Below are 21,740 nucleotides of genomic sequence, written 5' to 3'. Positions count from 1 at the left end.
GAGGGATTTCGCGGTCGCCAGACAGAAATTTTGCCAGACAGATAGGGACAGACACAGAGAGACAGACAGCGAGACTGACAGGTCACCATGCGTCCCAGTCTCAGCTCCAGTATAAATACCCCTCTGCCTCACTGTGAGAGGGGGTGGGGGGCTGGATTTGGCCCATCCCCTCCCTTATGCCCGAGACCGCCAGGCGACCGACACGATTTTGCTGCTTGAGGCACGCTTAAAATAGTCAGATCTTTTCCGAGCCCACCTATTGGTGTAAGCTTTGAAAAGGGGTCATTTTCATATTGATTGACATATCCTTGGCTGTTCTGAATTACATGCACTATAAACCAACACATCAAGTCAGTCTAATAGTAGTGTAGTTAAATTACCCACTGTATATTCCATGATGTCAGCTATCAACAAACTGGTATTGGTCTGTCTCCCCTCCTCTCCTTCTTCTTTCTGTCTTTTTTCAATAACAGTGTTTATATGACACATTTTTTCTGTCATCTTTTCTATCTGTAATTTCGTCTTGTGTTTTAATCATTAATGTTTTATTTGTTTTTACCATTGAGGACCATTTTGAAAAGTGTTTTAATTAATACTTGTATGTGATTTCCTCTGGGAATACATTGTTTATCTTGTTGTATATGTATTTTACCCGAATAAATTCAATTCAATTACAGTGCCTTCAGAAAGTATTCACACCCTGTCACGTCCTGACCATAGAAAGCTGTTCTTTTCTATAGTAGAGTAGGTCAGGGCGTGACAGTTTTTTCTAGTTTAGATTTTCTATGTTGTTACGTTCTAGTTTTTGTATTTCTATCTTGGCCTTTTTTGGGATGATCTCCAATTAGAGGCAGCTGGTCATCGTTGGCTCTAATTGGAGATCATACTTAAGTAGTTGTTTTTCCCACTTGGGTTTGTGGGAGATTGTATTTGAGTAAGTGTATGTTGTAACTCTTCGTCACGGTTTGTTGTTTTGTTCATTCAGTTTATTTGTATGTATTGCATAGTTTCACAGTTTAATAAAGAAAATGTGGAATGATACACACGCTGCGCTTTGGTCCGCTCCTTCATCCTACGACAACTATGACACACCCCTTGACTTTTTCGACATTTCGTTGTGTTACAAAGTGGGATTAAAATGGATTTAATTGTATTGTTTTGTCAACGATATACACAAAATATTCTTATGTCAAAGTGGAAGAAAAATTATAATATTTATAAAACATTTATGAAAAATAAAACAATATTATATCTTGATTAGATAAGTATTCAACCCCCTGAGTCAATACATGTTAGAATCACGTTGGCAGCGATTACAGGGTCTTTCTGGGTAAGTCTCTAAGAGCTTTCCACACCTGGATTGTACAACATTTGTCCATTATTATTTTCTAAATTCTTCAAGCTCTCTTAAATTGGCTGGTGATCATTACTAGACAACCATTTTCAGGTCTTGCCATAGATTTTCATGCAGATTTAAGTCAAAACTGTAACTGTGCCACTCAGGAACATTCACAGTTTTCTTGGCCAGCAACTCCAATGTAGATTTGGCCTTGTGTTTTAGGTTATTGTACAGCTGAAAGGTAAATTCATCTCCCACTGTCTGGTGGAAAGCAGACTGAACCAGGTTTTCCTGCAGGATTTTGCATGTGCTTAGCTCCATTCCGTTTCTTTTTTATCCTGAAAAGCTCCCCAGTCCTTAAGGATTACAAGCAAACCCATAACATGATGCAGCCCACCACTATGCTTGAAAATATGGAGAGTGGTACTCAGTAATGTGTTGTATTGGATTTGCCCCAAACAGAAGACTTTGTATTCAGGATAAAATGTAATTGCTTTTTGACATTTTTTACAGTATTACTTTAGTGCCTTGTTGCAAAGAGGATGCGTGTTTTGGAATATGTTTATTCTGTACAGGCTTCCTTCTTTTCACACTGTCAATTAGGTTAGTATTGTGGAGTAACTACAATGTTGTTGATCCATCCTCAGTTTTCTCTTATCACAGCCATTAAACTCGAACTGTTTTAAAGTCACCATTGGCTTCATGGTGAAATTGCTGAGTGGTTTCCTTCCTCTCCGGCAATCGAGTTAGGAAGGATGCCTGTATCTTTGTAGTGAGTGGGTGTATTGATACCACCGTCCAAAGTGTAATTAATAACTTCACCATGCTCAAAGGGATATTCAATGTCAGTTTATTTTTTTCCCCCATGTCTACCAATAAGTGCCCTTCTTTGTAACGCATTGGAAAACCTCTCTGGTCTTTCTGGTTCAATCTGTGTTTGAAATTCACTACTCGACTGAGGGACCTTACAGATACAGTATATCTGGGGTACAGTGATGAGGTAGTCATTAAAAAATACAAAAATCTTATTTAGGCTTGCCATAAGAAAGGGGTTGAATACGTATTTCAGATTTTCAGTTGTAATTAATTTGTAAAACAATCGAAAAACATCATTCCACTTTGACATTAAGAGGTATTTTTTTATGCCAGTTACCCAAAAAATCTAAAGTGTATCCTTTTTAAATTCAGGTTATAACACAACAAAATGTGGAAAAAGTCTGAGGTGTGAAGGCACTATAAATTATCTTTCCAGTCAAGGCCAGATATGAGGGCCTTTCTCTTTCGTCATAAACAGTTGTATCCCTTTTTTTCTCTCAACTTCCCTTTCTTCCCTCTCTCTGTATTATGGTCCTGTATTATTTTCCTGATGGGGATTTAATTTTAACATGCTCTCTGATTTGGACTATTTTCCTATTAGTCTGTGTGATATGTTTTGCAAATATCTCCATTACTATTTCTCTCTCCCTCCCCTCTGTCTCCTCCCCCCACCCTTTTCCTCTCCCAGGTGAATATGTTTGTGCTGTCGTCAGTGGTGTGTGTTCTTCTCAACCTGGCCAGCTTCATCCTCTGCTGTCAAGGAGCTCAGCTGGTCTCCACCATAACCAACTGTCAACTGGTGAGACACACACACGCAGACATCACCCACAGTCAGGCAGGCACGCACACACAGACCCACATGCATGTGCGCACAACACAAAATCTTTCCCTGATTTGAAATGTGTGTAGATGTTTGATTGGTCGAGTGTGTGTGCATATGTGATGATGTTGTGTGTAGGTGTTTGATTATGGTGTGAGACAGACAATGATTGGGGATAAGTGGATCATGATTATCAGTGATCTATTTTCACATGTGTTTGTGTGGGCTATGTGTTGTTATTATAGGGGAGATTTTGATGTCTTAGGTGGCAGGCTGTACTCCTGTATTCATTTTCTCTCTATCTCTCTCGCTTTCGCTCTCTCTCTCTCTCTCTCTCTCTCACTAACACACACACACACACACACACACACACACACACACACACACACACACACACACACACACACACACCCAGCTTCTTGCATTCAGAAGGTATTCACACCCCTTGACTTTTTCCACATTTTGTTGTTGCAGCTTGAATTTAAAATGTATTAAATGTAGATGTTTTGTCACTGGCCTACACACAATACCCATAATGTCAAAGTGGAATTATGTTTTTTAAAATGTTTACAAATTAATAAAAAATGAAAATCTGAAATGTCTTGAGAAAATAAGTATTCAACCCCTTTGTTATGGCAAGCCTAAATAAGTTCAGGAGTAAAAGTGTGCTTAACAAATCACATAATAAGTTATATGGAGTCGGAGAGGAAGGAAACTATCTGATCTACCTGATGTCTCTTTCCTCTCTACTGGAGATGCCTACCTCAACAATGTGACCTCTCTACATCCTAATACCATCCATCATTTTTTTATTAGTCCAACCGGCCCCACACAGAGACCAGGGCTGTGTCCCAAATGGCACCCTATTCCCTACATAGTGCACTACTTTTGAACAGAACCTTATGGGCCCTGGTTCAAAAGTAGTGCAGTACTGTATATAAGGAATAGGGTGCCATTTGGAACAGAAACCACGGCTCGTTCCAGTTCAAGCATATCAACATGGTACATTTTATTAGCCTAGAAACGTGCCATCTCACACGTTAGACCTGCAGGAACTTCTCCCACCCCAAAACGAACTTGAACACAAGCTGCGTATCAGACTGGAGCTGAGATCTGGACATTGACACACGCATACGCATGCACACAGACACAAACACATAAAGGATGTGACCATTGAACAAGTTGAACTCCTAGGAGTAACATTGGATAATCAGTTATCATGGTAAAGCCATATTCACAAAGTTGTTGTGAAGATGGGTAGAGGTATGTCTGTTATAAAAACATATTCTGCATTTTTGACTCAAAGATCAACTGTTCTAGTTGTTCGGGATCTGATCTTGTCCCATATCTTAATTACTGTCCGGTAATATGGTCAGGTGCAGCAAAGAAAGACCTAGCAAAGTTGCAGCTGGCTCAAAACAAAGCAGCACGCTTTGCCCTAAACTGCGCACACAAAACTAACCTCAACAACATACATGTTAATCTTTCATGGTTGAGGGTTGAGGAGAAATTGACTACTTCTCTTCTAGTCTTTTTAAGAAAAATGTGTGTGTTGAAAATGCCTAACCAATATTTGCATACACTTCAAACAGACACACCGTACATACCCCACCAGACATGCCACGGGTTTCTTCACTGTATCCAAACCAAAAACAGACTTAATGCGTTGCTCAGTTATGTGTAGAGCCATATCATCATGGAATGCTCTGCCACCAAAGGTTACTCAGGCAAAAAGCAGGTTTAGCTTAAAAAAACTAATTAAAAAAAACATTGTATCACAGTGCCTCTCCTCTTTCTAAAGATCAACACTGAACAAAAATATAGACACAACATGTACAGTGTTGGTCCCATGTTTCATAAGCTGAAATAAAATATCCCAGACATTTTCCAGACTCTCAAAAATATTATTTTGTTCAAATTTTGTGCACAAATTTGTTTACATACCTGTTAGTGAAAATGTCTCCTCATCCAAGATAATCCATCCACCTGACAGGTGTGTCATGTCAAGAAGCTGTTTAAACCGCATGATCATTACACAGCTGCACCTTGTGCTGGGGACAATAAATGGCCACTCTAAAATTGCAGTTTTGTCACACAACACAATGCCACAGATGTCTCAAGTTTTGAGGGAGCATGCAATTGGCATGATGACTGCAGGAATGTCCACCAGAGCTGTTGCCAGAGAATTTAATGTTAATTGCTCTACTATAAGCCGCCTCCAACATAATTTTAGAGAATTTGGAAGTACGTCCAACCAGCCTCACAACCGCACACCACGTGTAACCACACCATCCCAGGACCTCCACATCCGGCTCCTTCACTTGCGGTATCGTCTGAGACCATCCACCCGGACAGCTGATGAAATTGTGGGTTTGCACAACCAAAGAATTTCTACACAAACTGTCAGAAACCGTCTCAGGGAAGCTCATCTGCGTGCTCCGCATCCTCACCATTGTCTTGGCCTGACTACAGATCCTGAGGCCAATTGTCGTGCCATTCATCCGACGTCATCACCTCATGTTTTAGCATGATAATGCATGGCCCCATGTTGCAAGGATTCACAATTTCTGGAAGCTGAAAATGTCCCAGTTCTTCCATGGCCTGCATACTCACCAGACATGTCACCCATTGAGCACATTTGGGATGCTCTGGATCGACGTGTACAACAGCGTGTTCCAGTTCCCGCCAATATCTAGCAACTTCGCACAGTCATTGAAGAGGAGTGGGACAACATTCCACTGGCCACAATCAACTGCCTGATCAACTCTATGCGAAGGAGATGTGTCGCAGTGCATACTGACTGGTTTTCTGATCCACGCCCCTACCTTTTTTTTAAGGTGTCTGTGACCAACCGATGCATATCTGTATTCCCAGTCATGTGAAATCCATAGATTTGGGCTTAATGAATGTATTTCAATTGACAAATGTACTACTACTAATAATAATAATAATAATAATAATAATAATAATGAACTGTAACTCAGTAAAATGTTGTGTTTATATTTTTGTTCAGTGTGTACAGTGCATTCGTAAAGTATTCAGACCCCTTGACTTGTTCTACGTTTTGTTATGTTACAGCCTTATTCTAAAATGCATTAAATATCACATTTACCTAAGTATTCAGACACTTTACTCAGTACTTTGTTGAAGCAACTTTGGCAGCGATTACACCTTTGAGTCTTCTTGGGTATGATGTTACAAGCGTGGCACACCTGTATTTGGGGAGTTTCTCCCATTCTTCTTTGCAGGCCCTCTTGAGCTCTGCCAGGTTGGATGGGGAGCATCGCTGCGCAGCTATTTTCAGGTCTCTCCAGAGCTGTTTGATCGGGTTCAAGTCCAGGCTCTGACTGGGCCACTCAGGGACATTCAGAGACTTGTCCCAAAGCCACTCTTGTGTTGTCTTGGCTGTGTGCTTAAGGTCGTTGTCCTGTTGGATGGTGAAACTTCAACCCAGTCTGAGGTCTTGAGCGCTATGGTTCATGTTTTCATCAAGGATCTCTCTGTACTTTGCTCTGTTCATTTTTACCTCGATCCTAACTAGTCTCCCAGACCCTGGCAACACCATGTTTCACGATAGGGATGGTGCCAGGTTTCCTCCATACATGATGCTTGGCATTCAGGCCAAAGAGTTCAATCTTGTTTCATCAGACCAGAGAATCTTGTTTCTCCTGGTCTGAGTGTCCTTTAGGTGCCGTTTGGCAAACTCCAAGCGGGCTGTTATGTGCATTTTACTGAGTGGCTTCCGTCTGGTCGCTGCAGGGAAGGTTGTCCTTCTGGAAGTTTCTCCCATCTCCACAGAGGAACTCTGGAGCTCTGTCAGAGTGACCATCGGGTTCTTGGTCACCTCCCTGACCAAGACCCTTCTCCCCCGATTGTTCAGTTTGGCCGGAAGGCCAGCTCTAGGAAGAGTCTTGGTGGTTCCAAACTTCTTCCATTTAAAGAATGAGGGAGGCCAATGTCTTCTTGGGGAACTTCAATGCTGCAGATATTTGTTGATACCCTTCCCCAGATATGTGCCTCGACACAATCATGTCTCGGAGCTCTACGGACAATTCCTTCGACCTCTTGGTTTGGTTTTTGCTCTGACATGCACTGTCAACTGTGGGACCTTATATAGATAGTTGTGTGCCTTTCCAAATCATGTCCAATTAATTGAATTTACCACAGGTGGACTCCAATCAAGTTGTAGAAACATCTCAAGGATGATCAATGGAAACAGGATGCACCTGAGCTCAATTTTGAGTCTCATACCAACGGGTCTGATTACTTATGTAAATAAGGTGTTTATGTTCTTTATTTTCAATAAATGTGCAACATTTTCTAAAAACTTGTTTCGCTTTGTCATTCTGGGCTATTGTGTGTAGATTGAGGAAAATAAATAAATTGTCAATTTTAGAATAAGGCTGTAACGTAACAAAATGTGGAAAAAGTTAAGGGGTCTGAATACTTTCCGAATGCACTGTATATACAGTGCAAGTCAAAAGTATGTACACACCTACTCATTCCAGGGTTTTTCTTTATTTTGACTATTTTCTACATTGTAGAATAATAGTGAAGACATCAGAACTATGAAATAACACATATGGAATCATGTAGTAAGCAAAAAAAGTGTTAAACAAATCAAGGTATGTTTTATGTTTTAGATTCTTCAATGTAGCCACCCTTTCCATTGAAGACAGCTTTGCACACACTTGGCATTCTCTCAAACAGCTTCACCTGAAATGCTTTTCCAACAGTCTTGAAGGAGTTCCCACATATGCTGAGCACTTGTTTGGCTGCTTTTCCTTCACTCTGCGGTCCAACTCATCCCAAATCATCTCCATTGGGTTGAGGTCGGGTGATCGTGGAGGCCAGGTCATCTGATTCAGCACTCCATCACTCTCCTTCTTGTTCAAATAGCCCTTACACAGCCTGGAGGTGTGTTCGGTCATTGTCCTGTTGAAAAACAATTGATGGTCCCACTAAGCGCAAACCAGATGTGATGGTGTATCGCTGCAGAATGCTGTGGTAGCCATGCTGGTTAAGTGTGCCTTGAATTCTAAATAAATCACTGACAGTGTCACCAGCAAAGCACCACCACACCATCACCTCCTCCTCCATGCTTCACGGTGGGAACCACACATGCGGAGATCATCCGTTCACCTACCCTACGTACTCCCAAAGACACAGCGGTTGGAACCAAAACTCTCAAATTCGGACACATCAGACCAAAGGACAGATTTCCACCGGTGTAATGTCCACTGCTAATTTTTGGGGGCCAAATCAACTCTCTTCTTCTTAATGGTGTCCTTTAGTAGTGGTTTCTTTGCAGCAATTGGCTCATGAAGGCCTGATTCACGCAGTCTCCTCTGAACAGTTGATGTTGAGATGTGTCTGTTACTTGAACTCTGTGAAGCATTTATTTGGGCTGCAATCTGAGGTTCAGTTAACTCTAATGAACTTGGTCTGGGTCTTCCTTTCCTGTGGCGGTCCTCATGATAGCCAGTTTCATCATAGCGCTTGATGGTTTTTGCATCAGAACTTTAAGAAACTTTCAAAGTTGTTGAAATGTTCTTGATTGACTGACCATGTCTTAAAGTAATGATTGACTGTCGTTTCTCTTTGCTTGAGCTGTTCTTGCCATAGTATGGACTTGGTCTTTTATCAAACAGGGCTATCTTCTGTATACCACCCCTGTCTTGTCACAACAGATTGGCTCAAACACATTAAGAAGGAAAGAAATTCCACTCTTTGACTTTTATCAAGCTACTCCTGTTAATTGAAATGCAAAGAGTGTGCAACCTCATGATGGGTATGGTGAAAATTTGAGTATCATGTAGTAACCTAAACGTATCGATGCTATGTTGAACTGGGTGAATGGAATATGAATGACAGGCATCCAATATGCTGTAATAGAAATAAGCCCAAGCTCATGAAAAAAAACGAAATCGTCCTCCCTCATCTTAAACGGCACTGACCGCCACTGAATTCTACACATTTTGTCATGGTATGCAATGAAAATGTTGTAGTTTAAAGCAAATTTTCTTGCAATTCTATATATTTTGCCATGTCTAATGTGTATTCATGTAATATTTGAGTGAGTAGAAAATTACAACAATATCTATGGGCAAAAAAAACATTAGTTGACATGGGCTAGTTGATCTGGAAATTTCTGAGAAGTTGTAAATAGCTTTCTAAGGTACGCAATGACAAACTTGACAAGAGAAAATTATGCTCCACTACCCAATTTCAAAATTGCATCTTGTGCATTCTGCTATTACAACTTTAAAGAGTACGTTTAAATCTATTGTAAACCAAAAAACTCAGTCCGGCAGGGATTGAAGTCAATGTACCCAGAGGAGGACAGCTATGGTGGTAACCTACAGAGTGCTGCTGGTGGTATGTGAATATATTTAGTATAGTTTTATCTATAAAGGATAACCTTTTTAATGTTTCACTATTTTTATTTGTATAAAATTCACTGATGAGGATGGTCCTCCCATTTAATCATTTGAGGAGCCTCCACTCGTGCACACTCACATGCACACACATACTCACACTTTTACAGGCTTCGGTTTTTCTTCTCTTCTCTTTGGGTGTGGCGCACTGATTGGAATCATCCTTGTTGGTCAGGATGTGTTGCACTGGTTGTCCTCATTAGTCAGAAGGTGCTTTATCTGTGCTGGCACAGCTAATATTTAAAAGATGCTGCATGGTCAATCGGACATCTGCATTGGCCGTGCAGCATTTACAGTGATATGGCCTCTGCAGAAGTCAGGGCATTCCTACTTCTCGCGCTTCGCGGAGCAGCGCAGAGCTGTTTTGAAGGAAGTTGTCAAGGAAGTGAGTTTGTGTTTATACAGGACCTCCCGCTCTCACCTATTGTAAACCAATCATGTCGATGCGGAGCTACTGTATACGGAGCCCACTGCATTGTTACAACATTTGAGAGGCACATGGCGATGCGGTACGGAGCTCAATTTGTCCTCTGCATGCTTCCGGGGGCTTCCGGGGGCTCTGCTGTTGCATCACACCATCCATACGACGCCTCCAACCACATTTACGGCTCAAGCATAAATTGTCTCTAAGAGCTGCTAGCGGGCTTCTGTTGGAAAAAGAGATATTGGAAGCGATACACCTCTGTTTAGCTCTTCTGCTTTAGGGTTGTTGAGCAGAGTCTTTACCTTTGTTTTCCCCTGTTTGGGTTTGGCTCCACATTTATTTTCACTCCCTGTCCTATGTTGGAGTGAGTTTTTTTCTTTTAGTTTGTTTAATATCAGGCAATTCCAATTGTTGTCAATGGTGGGGATCTTTTTGGCCAGTACTCAGTAGGCCCGTCATGGAGGCCTTTCAGAACCCACTTGTTCCGTTTTGGTTGTCAGTGACTTATTTGTTAGTTTTTTAGTTCCCTTTTTCTGTTGAGCAACAATTTTTGGTTTCTTATTGGGGAAGATAACAAAATGGAGGCTAATCCGGGATCTTGTGTCTCAGGTTTGTTGTAGTCGCTATAATCACTCTGAAGCAGTGGAAAGTTGCATAAATACTCACAGGGTAAAACATTTAAAAAGCCATGGACCTCAAAGTGAAAGCATTTGAAGAAAAAAACACTTGGGAAGTACCAAGGTACTAAGCATTTGCTCATTGCCTAAGCATTTTGACATCGGTGTAACACTTCTAAGTCAAAGGCAGTAGTAAAATAGTGGCTTGAGGCTGCTTTGGTGGATGAAGGAATACTCTCAGAGAGCGGCTGATGAGAAATGTATTTTTTTATTATTTTATTTCACCTTTATTTTACCAGGTAAGCCAGTTGAGAACAAGTTCTCATTTACAACTGCGACCTGGCCAAGATAAAGCAAAGCAATGCGACACAAACAACAACACAGAGTTACACATGGAATAAACAAACATACAGACAATAACACAATAGAAAAGTCTATATACAGTGTGTGCAAATGAGGTAAGATAAAGGCAATAAATAGGCCATAGTGGCAAAATAATTACAATTTAGAAATTAGACACTGGAGTGATAGATGTGCAGAAGATGAATGTGCAAGTAGAGATACTGGGGTGCAAAGGAGCAAAAAATAAATAACAGTATGGGGATGAGGTAGTTGGATGGGTTATTTACAGATGGGCTATGTACAGGTGCAGTGATCAGTGAGCTGGTCTGACAGCTGGTGCTTAAAGTTAGAGGGAGATATGAGTCTCCAGCTTCAGTGATTTTTGCAATTCGTTCCAGTCATTGGCAGCAGAGAACTGGAAGGAAAGTCGGCCAAAGGAGGAATTGGCTTTGGGGGTGACCAGTGAAATATACCTGCTGGAGATATACCTGCACGTACCTGCTGGAGCACGTGGGTGCTGCTATGGTGACCAGTGAGCTGAGATAAGGTGGGGCTTTACCTAGCAAAGACTTATAGATGACCTGGAGCCAGTGGGTTTGGCGACGAATATGAAGGGAAGGCCAGCAGACAAGAGCATACAGGTCGCAATGGTGGGTAGTATATGGAGCTTTGGTGACAAAACAGATGGCACTGTGATAGACTGCATCCAATTTGCTGAGTAGAGTCTTGGAGGCTATTTTGTAAATGACATCGCCAAAGTCGAGGATCGGTAGGATAGTCAGTTTTACGAGGGTATGTTTGGCGGCATGAGTGAAGGATGCTTTGTTGCGAAATAGGAAGCCGATTCTAGATTTAATTTTGGATTGTAGATGCTTAATGTGAGTCTGGAAGGAGAGTTTACAATCTAACCAGACACTTAGGTGTTTGTAGTTGTCCACATATTCTAAGTCCACATATTCTAAGAACCGTCCAGAGTAGTGATGCTGGAAGGGCGGGCAGGTGCGGGCAGCGATTGGTTGAAGAGCATGCATTTAGTTTTACTTGCATTTGAGTGCAGTTGGAGGCCATGGAAGGAGAGTTGTATAGCATTGAAGCTTGTCTGGAGGTTTGTTAACACAGTGTCCAAAGAAGGGCCAGAAGAATACAGAATGGTTTCATCTGTGTTAGAGGTGAATCAGAGAATCACCAGCAGCAAGAGCGACATCATTGATGTATACAGAGAAAAGAGTCGGCCCGAGAATTGAACCCTGTGGCACCCCCATAGAGACTGGCAGAGGTCCGGACAACAGGCCCTCCGATTTGACACACTGAACTCTGTCTGAGAAGTAGTTGGTGAACCAGGCGAGGCAGTCATTTGAGAAACCAAGGCTCGTAACTCTGCCGATAAGAATGTGGTGATTGACAGAGTTGAAAGCCTTGGCCAGGTCAATGAATACAGCTGCACAGTATTGTCTTTTATCGATGGCGGTTATCAAATTTCAAATTTCAAATCAAATCAAATGTATTTTTATATAGCCCTTCGTACATCAGCTGATATTCTCAAAGTGCTGTACAGAAACCCAGCCTAAAACCCCAAACAGCAAGCAAAGCATGTGAAAGAAGCACGGTGGCTAGGAAAAACTCCCTAGGAAAAACTCCCTAGAAAGGCCAAAAACCTAGGAAGAAACCTAGAGAGGAACCAGGCTATGAGGGGTGGCCAGTCCTCTTCTGGCTGTGCAGGGTGGATATTATAACAGAACATGGTCAAGATGTTAAAATGTTCATAAATGACCAGCATGGTCAAATAATAATAATCATAGTAGTTGTCGAGGGTGCAACAAGCACGTCCGGTGAACAGGTCAGGGTTCCATAGCCGCAGGCAGAACAGTTGAAACTGGAGCAGCAGCACGGCCAGGTGGACTGGGGACAGCAAGGAGTCATCATACCAGGTAGTCCTGAGGCATGGTCCTAGGGCTCAGGTCCTCCGAGAGAAAGACAGAAAGAGAGAAAGAGAGAATTAGAGAGAGCATATTTAAATACACACAGGACACCGGATAAGACAAGAGAAATACTCCAGATGTAACAGACTGACCCTAGCCCCCCGACACATAAACTACTGCAGCATAAATACTGGAGGGTTATGATATCGTTTAGGACCTTGAGCGTGGCTGAGGTGCACCTATGACCAGCTCTGAAACCAGATTGCATTGCAGAGAAGGTACGGTGGGATTCGAAATGGTCGGTGATCTGTTTGTTAACTTGGCTTTCGAAGACCTTAGAAAGGCAGGGTAGGATAGATATAGGTCTGTAGCAGTTTGGGTCTAGAGTGTATCCCCCTTTGAAGAGGGGGATGACCGCGGCAGCTTTCCAGTCTTTGGGGATCTCAGACGACACAAAAGAGAGGTTGAACAGGCTAGTGATAGGGGTTGCAACAATTGCGGTGGATAATTTTAGAAAGAAAGGGTCCAGATTGTCTAGCCCGGCTGATTTGTAGGGATCCAGATTTTGCAGCTCTTTCAGAACATCGGCTCTCTGGATTTGGGTGAAGGAGAAATGGGGGAGGCTTGGGCAAGTTGCTGAGGGCGATGCAGGGCTGTTGGCCCGGGGTAGGGGTAGCCAGGTGGAAAGCCTGGTCAGCCGTAGAAAAATGCTTATTGAGATACTCAATTATCATGGATTTATTGGTGGTGAGTGTTGCCTAGCCTCAGTGCAGTGGGCAGCTGGGAAGAGGTGCTTTTATTCTCCATGGACTTTACAGTGTCCCAGAACTTTTGGGATTTTGTGCTACAGGATGCAAATTTCTGTATAGAAAAAGCTAGCCTTTGCTTTCCTAACTGCCACTGGATATTGTTTCCTAACTTCCCTGAAAAGTTGCATATCACGGGGACTATTCGATGCTAATGCTATACGCCACAGGATATTTTTGTGCTGGTCAAGGGCAGTCAGGTCGGGAGTGAACCAAGGGCTATATCTGTTCCTTATTAAAATAAAATGGAATGGGGCATGCCTATTTAAGATGGTGAGGAAAGCACTTTTAAAGAATAACCAGGCATCCTCTACTGACGGAATGAGGTCAATATCCTTCCAGGATACCCGGGCCAGGTTGATTAGAAAGGCCTGCTCGCTGAAGTGTTTTAGGGAGCGTTTGACAGTGATGAGGGGTGGTCGTTTGACCGCAGACCCATTACGGACGCAGGCAATGAGGCAGTGATCGCTGAGATCCTGGTTGAAGACAGCAGAAGTGTATTTGGAGGGCAGGTTGGTTAGGATGATATCTATGAGGGTGCCCATGTTTACGGATTTGGGGTTGTACCTGGTGGGTTCATTGATAATTTGTGTGAGATTGAGGGCATCTAGCTTAGATTGTCGGACGGCCTGGGTGTTAAGCATGTCCCAGTATAGGTCACCTAACAGTACGAGCTCTGACAATAGATGAGGGGCAATCAATTCACATATGGTGTCCAGGGCACAGATTGGGTCAGAAGATTGTCTATAGCAGGTGGCGGTCTATAACAAGCGGCAACGGTGAGAGACTTGTTTCTGGAAAGGTGGATTTTTAAAAGTAGAAGCTCAAATTGTTTGGGCACAGACCTGGATAGTATGACAGAACTCTGCAGGCTATCTCTGGAGTAGATTGCAACTCTGCCCCCTTTGGCAGTTCTATCTTGTCGGAAAATGTTATAGTTAGGGATGGAAATTTCAGGGTTTTTGGTGGCCTTCCTAAGCCAGGATTCAGACACAGCTAGGACATCTGGGTTGGCAGAGTGTGCTAAAGCAGTGAATAAAACAAACTTAGGGAGGAGGCTTCTAATGTTAACATGCATAAAACCAAGCCTTTTACGGTTACAGAAGTCAACAAATGAGAGCGCCTGGGGAATAGTAGTGGAGTTAGGCATTGCAGGGCCTGGATTAACCTCTACATCACCAGAGGGGCAGAGGAGGAGTAGGATAAGGGTACGGCTAAAGGCTATAAGAACTGGTCGTCTAGTGCGTTCGGAACAGAGAGTAAAAGGAGCAGGTTTCTGGGCACGGAATAATAGATTCAAAGCATAATGTACAGACAAGGGTATGGTAGGATGTGAATACAGTGGAGGTAAACCTAGGCATTGAGTGATGATGAGAGAGTTATTGTCTCTAGAGACACCATTTAAACCAGGTGAGGTCACCACATGTGTGTGAGGTGGAACAAAAGGGTTAGCTAAGGCATATTGAGCAGGGCTGGAGGCTCTACAGTGAAATAAGACAATAATCACTAACCAAAACAGCAATGGACAAGGCATATTGACATTAAGGAGAGGCATGCAAAGCCGAGTGATCATGGGGTCTAGTGAGTAGCTAGGTGGCCTGGAGACACGGTGATTCAGACAGCTAGCAGGCTAGCAGAAGAGCCTTAGGGGGATGTCGCGATGGAAGAGTCAGTTGTAGCCCCCTCGGGCGGTTACGTCGGCAGACCAGTCGATCGGCAGGGCTCCGTGTAGTAAAATGGTCCAGGCCAATTGGAAAAATAGGTATTGTAGCCCAAGGAGTGGCTGATGGACCTCTTCAGCTAGCCGGGAGATGGGCCTAGCATAGGCTAGCTCCAGGCTAATTGGTGCTTGCTTCGGGACAGAAACGTTTTACCTCGAGCACAAGGAAAGAGAACATGAGGAGGAATTTGAGCAACGGATATTAAAGTTTGAGCAGGCCAGTCATTTCAAACAGATAGAACTGGAGGCCACCAAAGCAGTACTAGAACTGGAAGCAATCCAGCCAGACGATGCTTCACCCTCAACGGAGTTTGACCTTGGTCAGAACCGCCTTTCAACGAAAATGAGGTGGACGTATATTTTACTCTGTTTGAGTGGATTTCGACGTCTTTAAAAACGCAACATGTAAGGTGTTGGTCCCATGTTTCATGAGCTGAAATAAAAGATACCAGAAATTTTCCATACAGCAAATTTTTCTCAAATTTTGTGCAGACATTTGTTTACATCCGTGTTAGTGAGCATTTCCCCTTTGCCAAGATAATTCATCCACCTCACAGATGTGGCATATCAAGGAGCTGATTAAACAGCATGATCATTACACAGGTGCATCTTGTGCTGGGGACAATTAAAGGCCACTCTAAAATGTGCAGTTTTGGCATGGGTCCCCAGATCCTCAAAAAGTTATACAGCTACACCATCAAGAGAATCCTGACCGGTTGAATCACTGCCTGGTATGGCAAACTGCTCGGCATCTGACCGTAAGGCGCTACAGAGGGTAGCTTCCTAACATTCAGGACCTACATTATATACTAGGCGGTGTCAGAGGAAGGCCCAAATTATTGTCAAAGACTCCTGTCACCTAAGTCATAGACTGTTCTCTCTGCTACCGCATATCAAGCGGTACCGGAGCACCAAGTCTTGGACCAAAAGGCTCCTTAACAGCTTCTACCTCCAAGCCATAAGACTGCTGAACAATTAATCAAATGGCCACCTGGACTATTTACATTGTTCCAAGTTCTAGTTTTGTTGCCCATTCTGGGGTCACCGTTGGTGGCACAATTGTCTCCAGAGGAAAAATGCGAAATTGTTGCACTGCTTTTAGAATATCAGAGTTTATTCTCAGATGTAGCATTGCAACAGTCTGTGGAGTTCTCCCTGTATATTAGTACCTAAGCTGTATGGGACTGCACTTTTGTTCCGATTTGCGCAAACTCAGTGCCGTCAGATTCGCACCCTTTGCCCAGTGTAAACAATTGTGTGGACCGTGTTGGTGCTGTTAAGTACGTTAGCTAGTTCAATCTGTTGAAGGGGTATATTAGCAAGTCCCTCTAACCCTAGCACACCAAAGCACTGTCTACTTTTGTCACTCCTGATGGGTTGTTTTCCTACCTTCATCTTCCGTTCGGTTTACGAAATGCCAGAGCTACGTTTCAAAGGCTCCTGCATATTGTGCTACGTATCTGAAAATGCTGAGGTGTATTTGGACAATGTGGTGGTATTTAGTGCCACCTAGCCAGAACATCTTCAGAACCTTAGGAGTCTGTTCAAGTGTTTTGCATCTGCCAACTTGACAGTTAAGCTGTCAAAGACTGAAATCACCCAAGCAACAGTGAAATATCTTGGAAAGGTGGTGGGTCAAGGAAAAGTCTGACCGGTCATGGCAAAAGTGGAGGCCATCAATAACCTTCCTGTGCCAACTTCTCACCCGGAACTGCACCGATTCTTGGGGATGGCTGGCTACCAACGAGCATTTTGTGAAAACTTTGTCCAGGTTGTTGCCCCACTTACACATTTGACTAGTACCAAAATTGCTTTCCGCTAGAGCCCAGACAGTCAAGAGGCTTTTGAGAAGACAAAAGCTCTTTTAGTCTCCACCCTGGTGCTTGCCACTAAAGCTTTCCGTCATCCATTCTATTTGTACACAGATGCCAGTGATGTAGGAGCAGGTGCTATGCGACAATGATGTTGAGCATCCAATGAGGTAATTTTCGAAAAACTCGGCCTCCTGTCAAAAACACTACTCCGCCCATCGAGAAAGAAATGCTTGCTTTAATCTTGGCTTTTCAGCACTTTGAGGTTTATGTGTCGGTTTCTACCCCTCTAGACCGTATTTCACCTGGCTCACATTTTGTTTTGATTGCATGTTTTTTTCGTATTGAGGATGTACATTTTGGTTGGGCTCGTTCCGAGGGGATGGGAATAGGTATAAAGGTATAAAGATTGAGATTGTAAAAAAAAATATTTGGCTGCCAATTAATTTTCGAAATGATCATTTATTATTATTATTCCCAAAAATATTATATAATAAAAATTAAAAAGGAGTGGCTGTATTGTCTTGTACGATAGACAGGCAATAAGCAGCATGTTTATATTGGCGAAGCAACACCATTTAAGTAGCGACGCATTTACATTGATCATGTTGTGAAATGGGAGTTGGTTTCTGTTGGTTGTGAGAAAATGTGTCCAACAAGTACATGGACTATACTCGTTGTTTTAAGAGGGAAGGTGTTACAGGCTTTGGGTTCTTTAGATTTCATTTTTGATTTCGAGGTTGGTTCTCTTTGGGTGTGGTGTACTGATTGGAATCATCCTTGTTGGTCAGAATGTGTTGCACCTGTTGTCCTCGTTACTCATAAGGTCTTTCACCTGTTCTTCTTCTAAGGGTTTAACGGCGGTTGGCATCCAATGTTAATGGTGCATTACCGCCACCAGCTGGGTGGGGTATTGAACGGGGAAAAACAACAAAATACAAAATACAAAAAATAGACACTTCAACAAACAAAACCCTTCCACTTCTTCAGTCACAGTCTATTCCAAAATACATCCCTACACAGGATCAGGGGCCTGTGAGGGCGGAACATTCACCGACAAGATTTCTTGCAAGGCCTCAGTTGTGAAAACACTAAAATACTTTCAGCTGCATTCACAATGATTCCAGTTTTCTCAGACCTCGTCTCCGCTTGTACTGTACAGTTTATGAGCGTTGCAATAAATAATACAAAGTCTGCCTTTTTAACATACAACATTTCATGATCCCTCGGTTGATAAAACCTTTACTGGTCGTGGTGGCTCTACTATCATTGTTTCTTCCTCGCCACTTGTACCTTCCACTCTTCTCACTGCCTCCAGATAGGAGACACGCTGGACACCCCTTACTCTTGCCACCTCGGTCTCCTTCACCCTAACAGGACACTCCAGGAATTCGGGTGAATGTTCCCCACCAAAATTGAAGCATTTCACTTCATCTGGCATACGATACTCTGCCCGTCTCCACATACTTGACACATGACCAAATCTTCTGCATTTATGACACTGAAGAGGCTTGTGCACAAAAGCTCTTACAGGGTATCTCATGAATCCCACCATACGGATCAGGCGACGTGCACCAACCACTCCATCTATGTCTTCAGTTATATCATCTGCTTTCTGCAACCCCTAGAAATAACCCCCTTGATAGGCGCCCTGCTTCGAAAAACCATACAGGAAACATTCCACATCGATATCTTTTTGAGGCTTAAAACACACTTCTTCTGCTCCGCAGACACACAAAAAATCTAAATAAGACAACTTCTTGTGACTGTCACCGACTCAACACTTTCCTCCAACACATTCCAGATTTTCCTCAAGACGTTAAACGGTTTTCCCAGGTAACGTTGGTCCAAAGCCCTCACTCCAACGAAAAAGTCTAGTGGTTTCCTTCTCTTGTTTCCCTTCTTCTTCGCCACTGTAACCCAGTCATTCTTACTCTCTGTGCTATTAACTTCACCCGACTCACTAGCAGTTTTAAACAAAACCTCAGTTTCCAACATCTCGTCCCTCCAACTGCTGCTCCCTATTTAATCTGTGCTGGCACAACTGCTATTTAAGAGCTGCTGGCCCAGGGCTTCTGTTGGAAAAATAGATGTTGAAAGAGCTACATCTCTGTTTAGCTTTTCTGCTTTAAGTTGTTAAATAGAGCCTTTACCTCGACTGTTTGGGTTTGGCTCCACTCTTATTTTCACTCCCTATCCAAAGTTGGTGTGTTGTTTTATTTCGTTTTTTTGTCTGGTATCAGGCAAATACAGTGGGTGTCCATGGTGGGGATCTTTTAAGACCCAACTGGAGTTCCTTGGCCAGCACTCAGTAGGCCCCCCATGGATGCCTTTCAGAACACATGTTAAAACCCCACCTGTTCCGTTTTGGTTGTCAGTGGCTCATTTGTTAGTTCCCTTTTTCTGTTGTGCGACGGTTTTTGGTTTCTTATTGGGGAACATATCACACACACCCCGGTGCCCCTGTAATGTGAGGCTGAAATGAGAGGGCAGGGCATGGTGGGTTTATGGCAGTGTAGCCTAATTACTATGTGCACATGCTAAAAGAAAGGAATGAGGTGGGTAGCTAACTAAGTGTGTCATTGTAGCAAAGTATTTATAAACAACAACAAAAAATTCATTGATCATCCTTGAGATGTTTCTACAACTTGATTGGAGTCAACCTGTGGTAAATTCAAATGATTGGACATGATTTGGAAGGCACACAACTGTCTATGCAAGGTCCCTCAGTTGACAGTGCATGTCAGAGCAAAAACCAAGCCATGAGGTTGAAGGAATTGAGACAGGATTGTGTCAAGACACAGATCTGGGGAAGGGTACCAAAAATGTCTACAGCATTGAAAGTTCCCAAGAACACAGTGGCCTCCATCATTCTTAAATGGAAGAAGTTTGGAATCACCAAGACTCTTCCTAGAGCTGGCTGCCCGGCCAAACTGAACTATCAGGGGAGAGGTGCCTTGGTCAGGGAGGTGACCAAGAACCTCATGGTCACTCTGACAGAGTTCCATTGTTCCTCTGTGGAGATGGGAGAACCTTCTAGAAGGACAACCATCTCTGCAGTACTCTACCAATCAGACCTTTATGGTAGAGTGACCAGATGGAAGCCACTCCTCAGTAAAAGGTACATGACAGCCCGCATGGATCTTGCCAAAAAGGCTCCTAAAGACTCGCGGACTGTGATAAACAAGATTCTCTGGTCTGGTGAAACCAAGATTGAACTCTTTGGCCTGAGTGCCAAGTGTCACAGCTGGAGGAAACCTGGCACCATCCCTACGGTGAAGCATGGTGGTGGCAACATCATGCTGTGGGGATGTTTTTCAGCAGCAGGAACTGGGAGACAAGTCAGGGTTGAGACAAAGATGAATGGAGCAAAGTACAGAGAGATCCTTGATGAAAACCTTCTCGAGAGCGCTCAGGACCTCAGACTGGGGCGAAGGTTTACCTTCCAACGGGACAACAACCCAAAGCACACAGCCAAGACAACGCAGGTGTGGCTTTGGGACAAGTCTCTGAATGTCCATGAGTGGCCCAGCCAGAGCCCGGACTTGAACCCGATCGTACATCTCTGGAGAGACCTGAAAATAACTAGGCAGCAATGCTCCCCATCCAACCTAACAGAGCTTGAGAGGATCTACAGATAAGAATGGGAGAACTCCCCAAATACATGTTTGCCAAGTTTGTAGCGTCATACCCAAGGAGACTCAATGCTGTAATCGCTGCCAAAGGTGCTTCAACAAGTACTGAGTAAAATGTCTAAATACTTATGTAAATGTGATGTTTCAGCTTTCTTTTAAATATACATTTGACAAAGAATATAAAAAACTGTTTATACTTTGTCATTATGGGGTATTGTGTGTAGATTGATGGGGTGAAAAAAACAATTTAATACATTTTAGAATAAGGCTGTAACGTAACAAAATGTGGAAAAAGTCAGGGGGTCTGAATACTTCCCGAATGCACTGTGTGTGTGTGTGTATATATATATATATATACACACACACATATATATATATGGTCACGTCCGGACCATAGTAAGATGTTATTTTCTATGGTAGAGTAGGTCAGGGCGTGACAGGGGGTGTTTTGTGTTTTTCTATGTTTTCTATATCTATGTTTAGTTCTAGTTTTCTATTTCTATGTTGTTGTTTTTTGGGATGATCTCCAATTAGAGGCAGCTGGTCCTCGTTGTCTCTAATTGGAGATCATACTTAAGTAGGTTTTTTCCCCACCTGTGTTGTGGGCAGTTGTATTCTGTTTAGTCAATGTACCCGACAGAACAGTGAGCTGATCTTTTTCGCTTTTGTGATTTTCTTTAGTGTTCTGTGTTTAAAATAAAAAGTCATTATGAGCACTCAACATGTTGCGCTTTGGTCCCCTCGCTACGAGAGTCGTTACAGATATATATCTCCCCTGATAGTTCATATATATATATACACTGCTCAAAACATAAAGGGAACACTAAAATAACACATCCTAGATCTGAATGAATGAAATAATCTTATTAAATACTTTTTTCTTTACATAGTTGAATGTGCTGACAACAAAATCACACAAAAATAATCAATGGAAATCCAATTTATCAACCCATGGAGGTCTGGATTTGGAGTTAAAATTAAAGTGAAAAACCACACTACAAGCTGATCCAACTTTGATGTAATGTCCTTAAAACAACTCAAAATGAGGCTCAGT

General features: G+C 42.7%; 1 protein-coding gene across 1 annotated transcript in view; it reads left to right on the top strand.

Annotated features, from left to right (window-relative positions):
* Positions 1-21,740, top strand: part of LOC106584888 (protein FAM189A2-like) — a 94,425-nt gene that overhangs the window by 24,810 nt on the left and 47,875 nt on the right. Inside the window, exon 3 of the mRNA XM_014170500.2 lies at positions 2,844-2,954. Within this exon, the coding sequence (XP_014025975.2) occupies positions 2,844-2,954 (111 nt within the window). The remainder of the gene's footprint in view (positions 1-2,843; positions 2,955-21,740) is intronic.

Source organism: Salmo salar, chromosome ssa24 (assembly GCF_905237065.1).
Source record: "Salmo salar chromosome ssa24, Ssal_v3.1, whole genome shotgun sequence".
In the NCBI taxonomy this organism is placed as follows: domain Eukaryota; kingdom Metazoa; phylum Chordata; class Actinopteri; order Salmoniformes; family Salmonidae; genus Salmo; species Salmo salar.
Note: the sequence above shows the minus strand (reverse complement) of the source record. Positions and strands in the feature narration are given on the sequence as shown.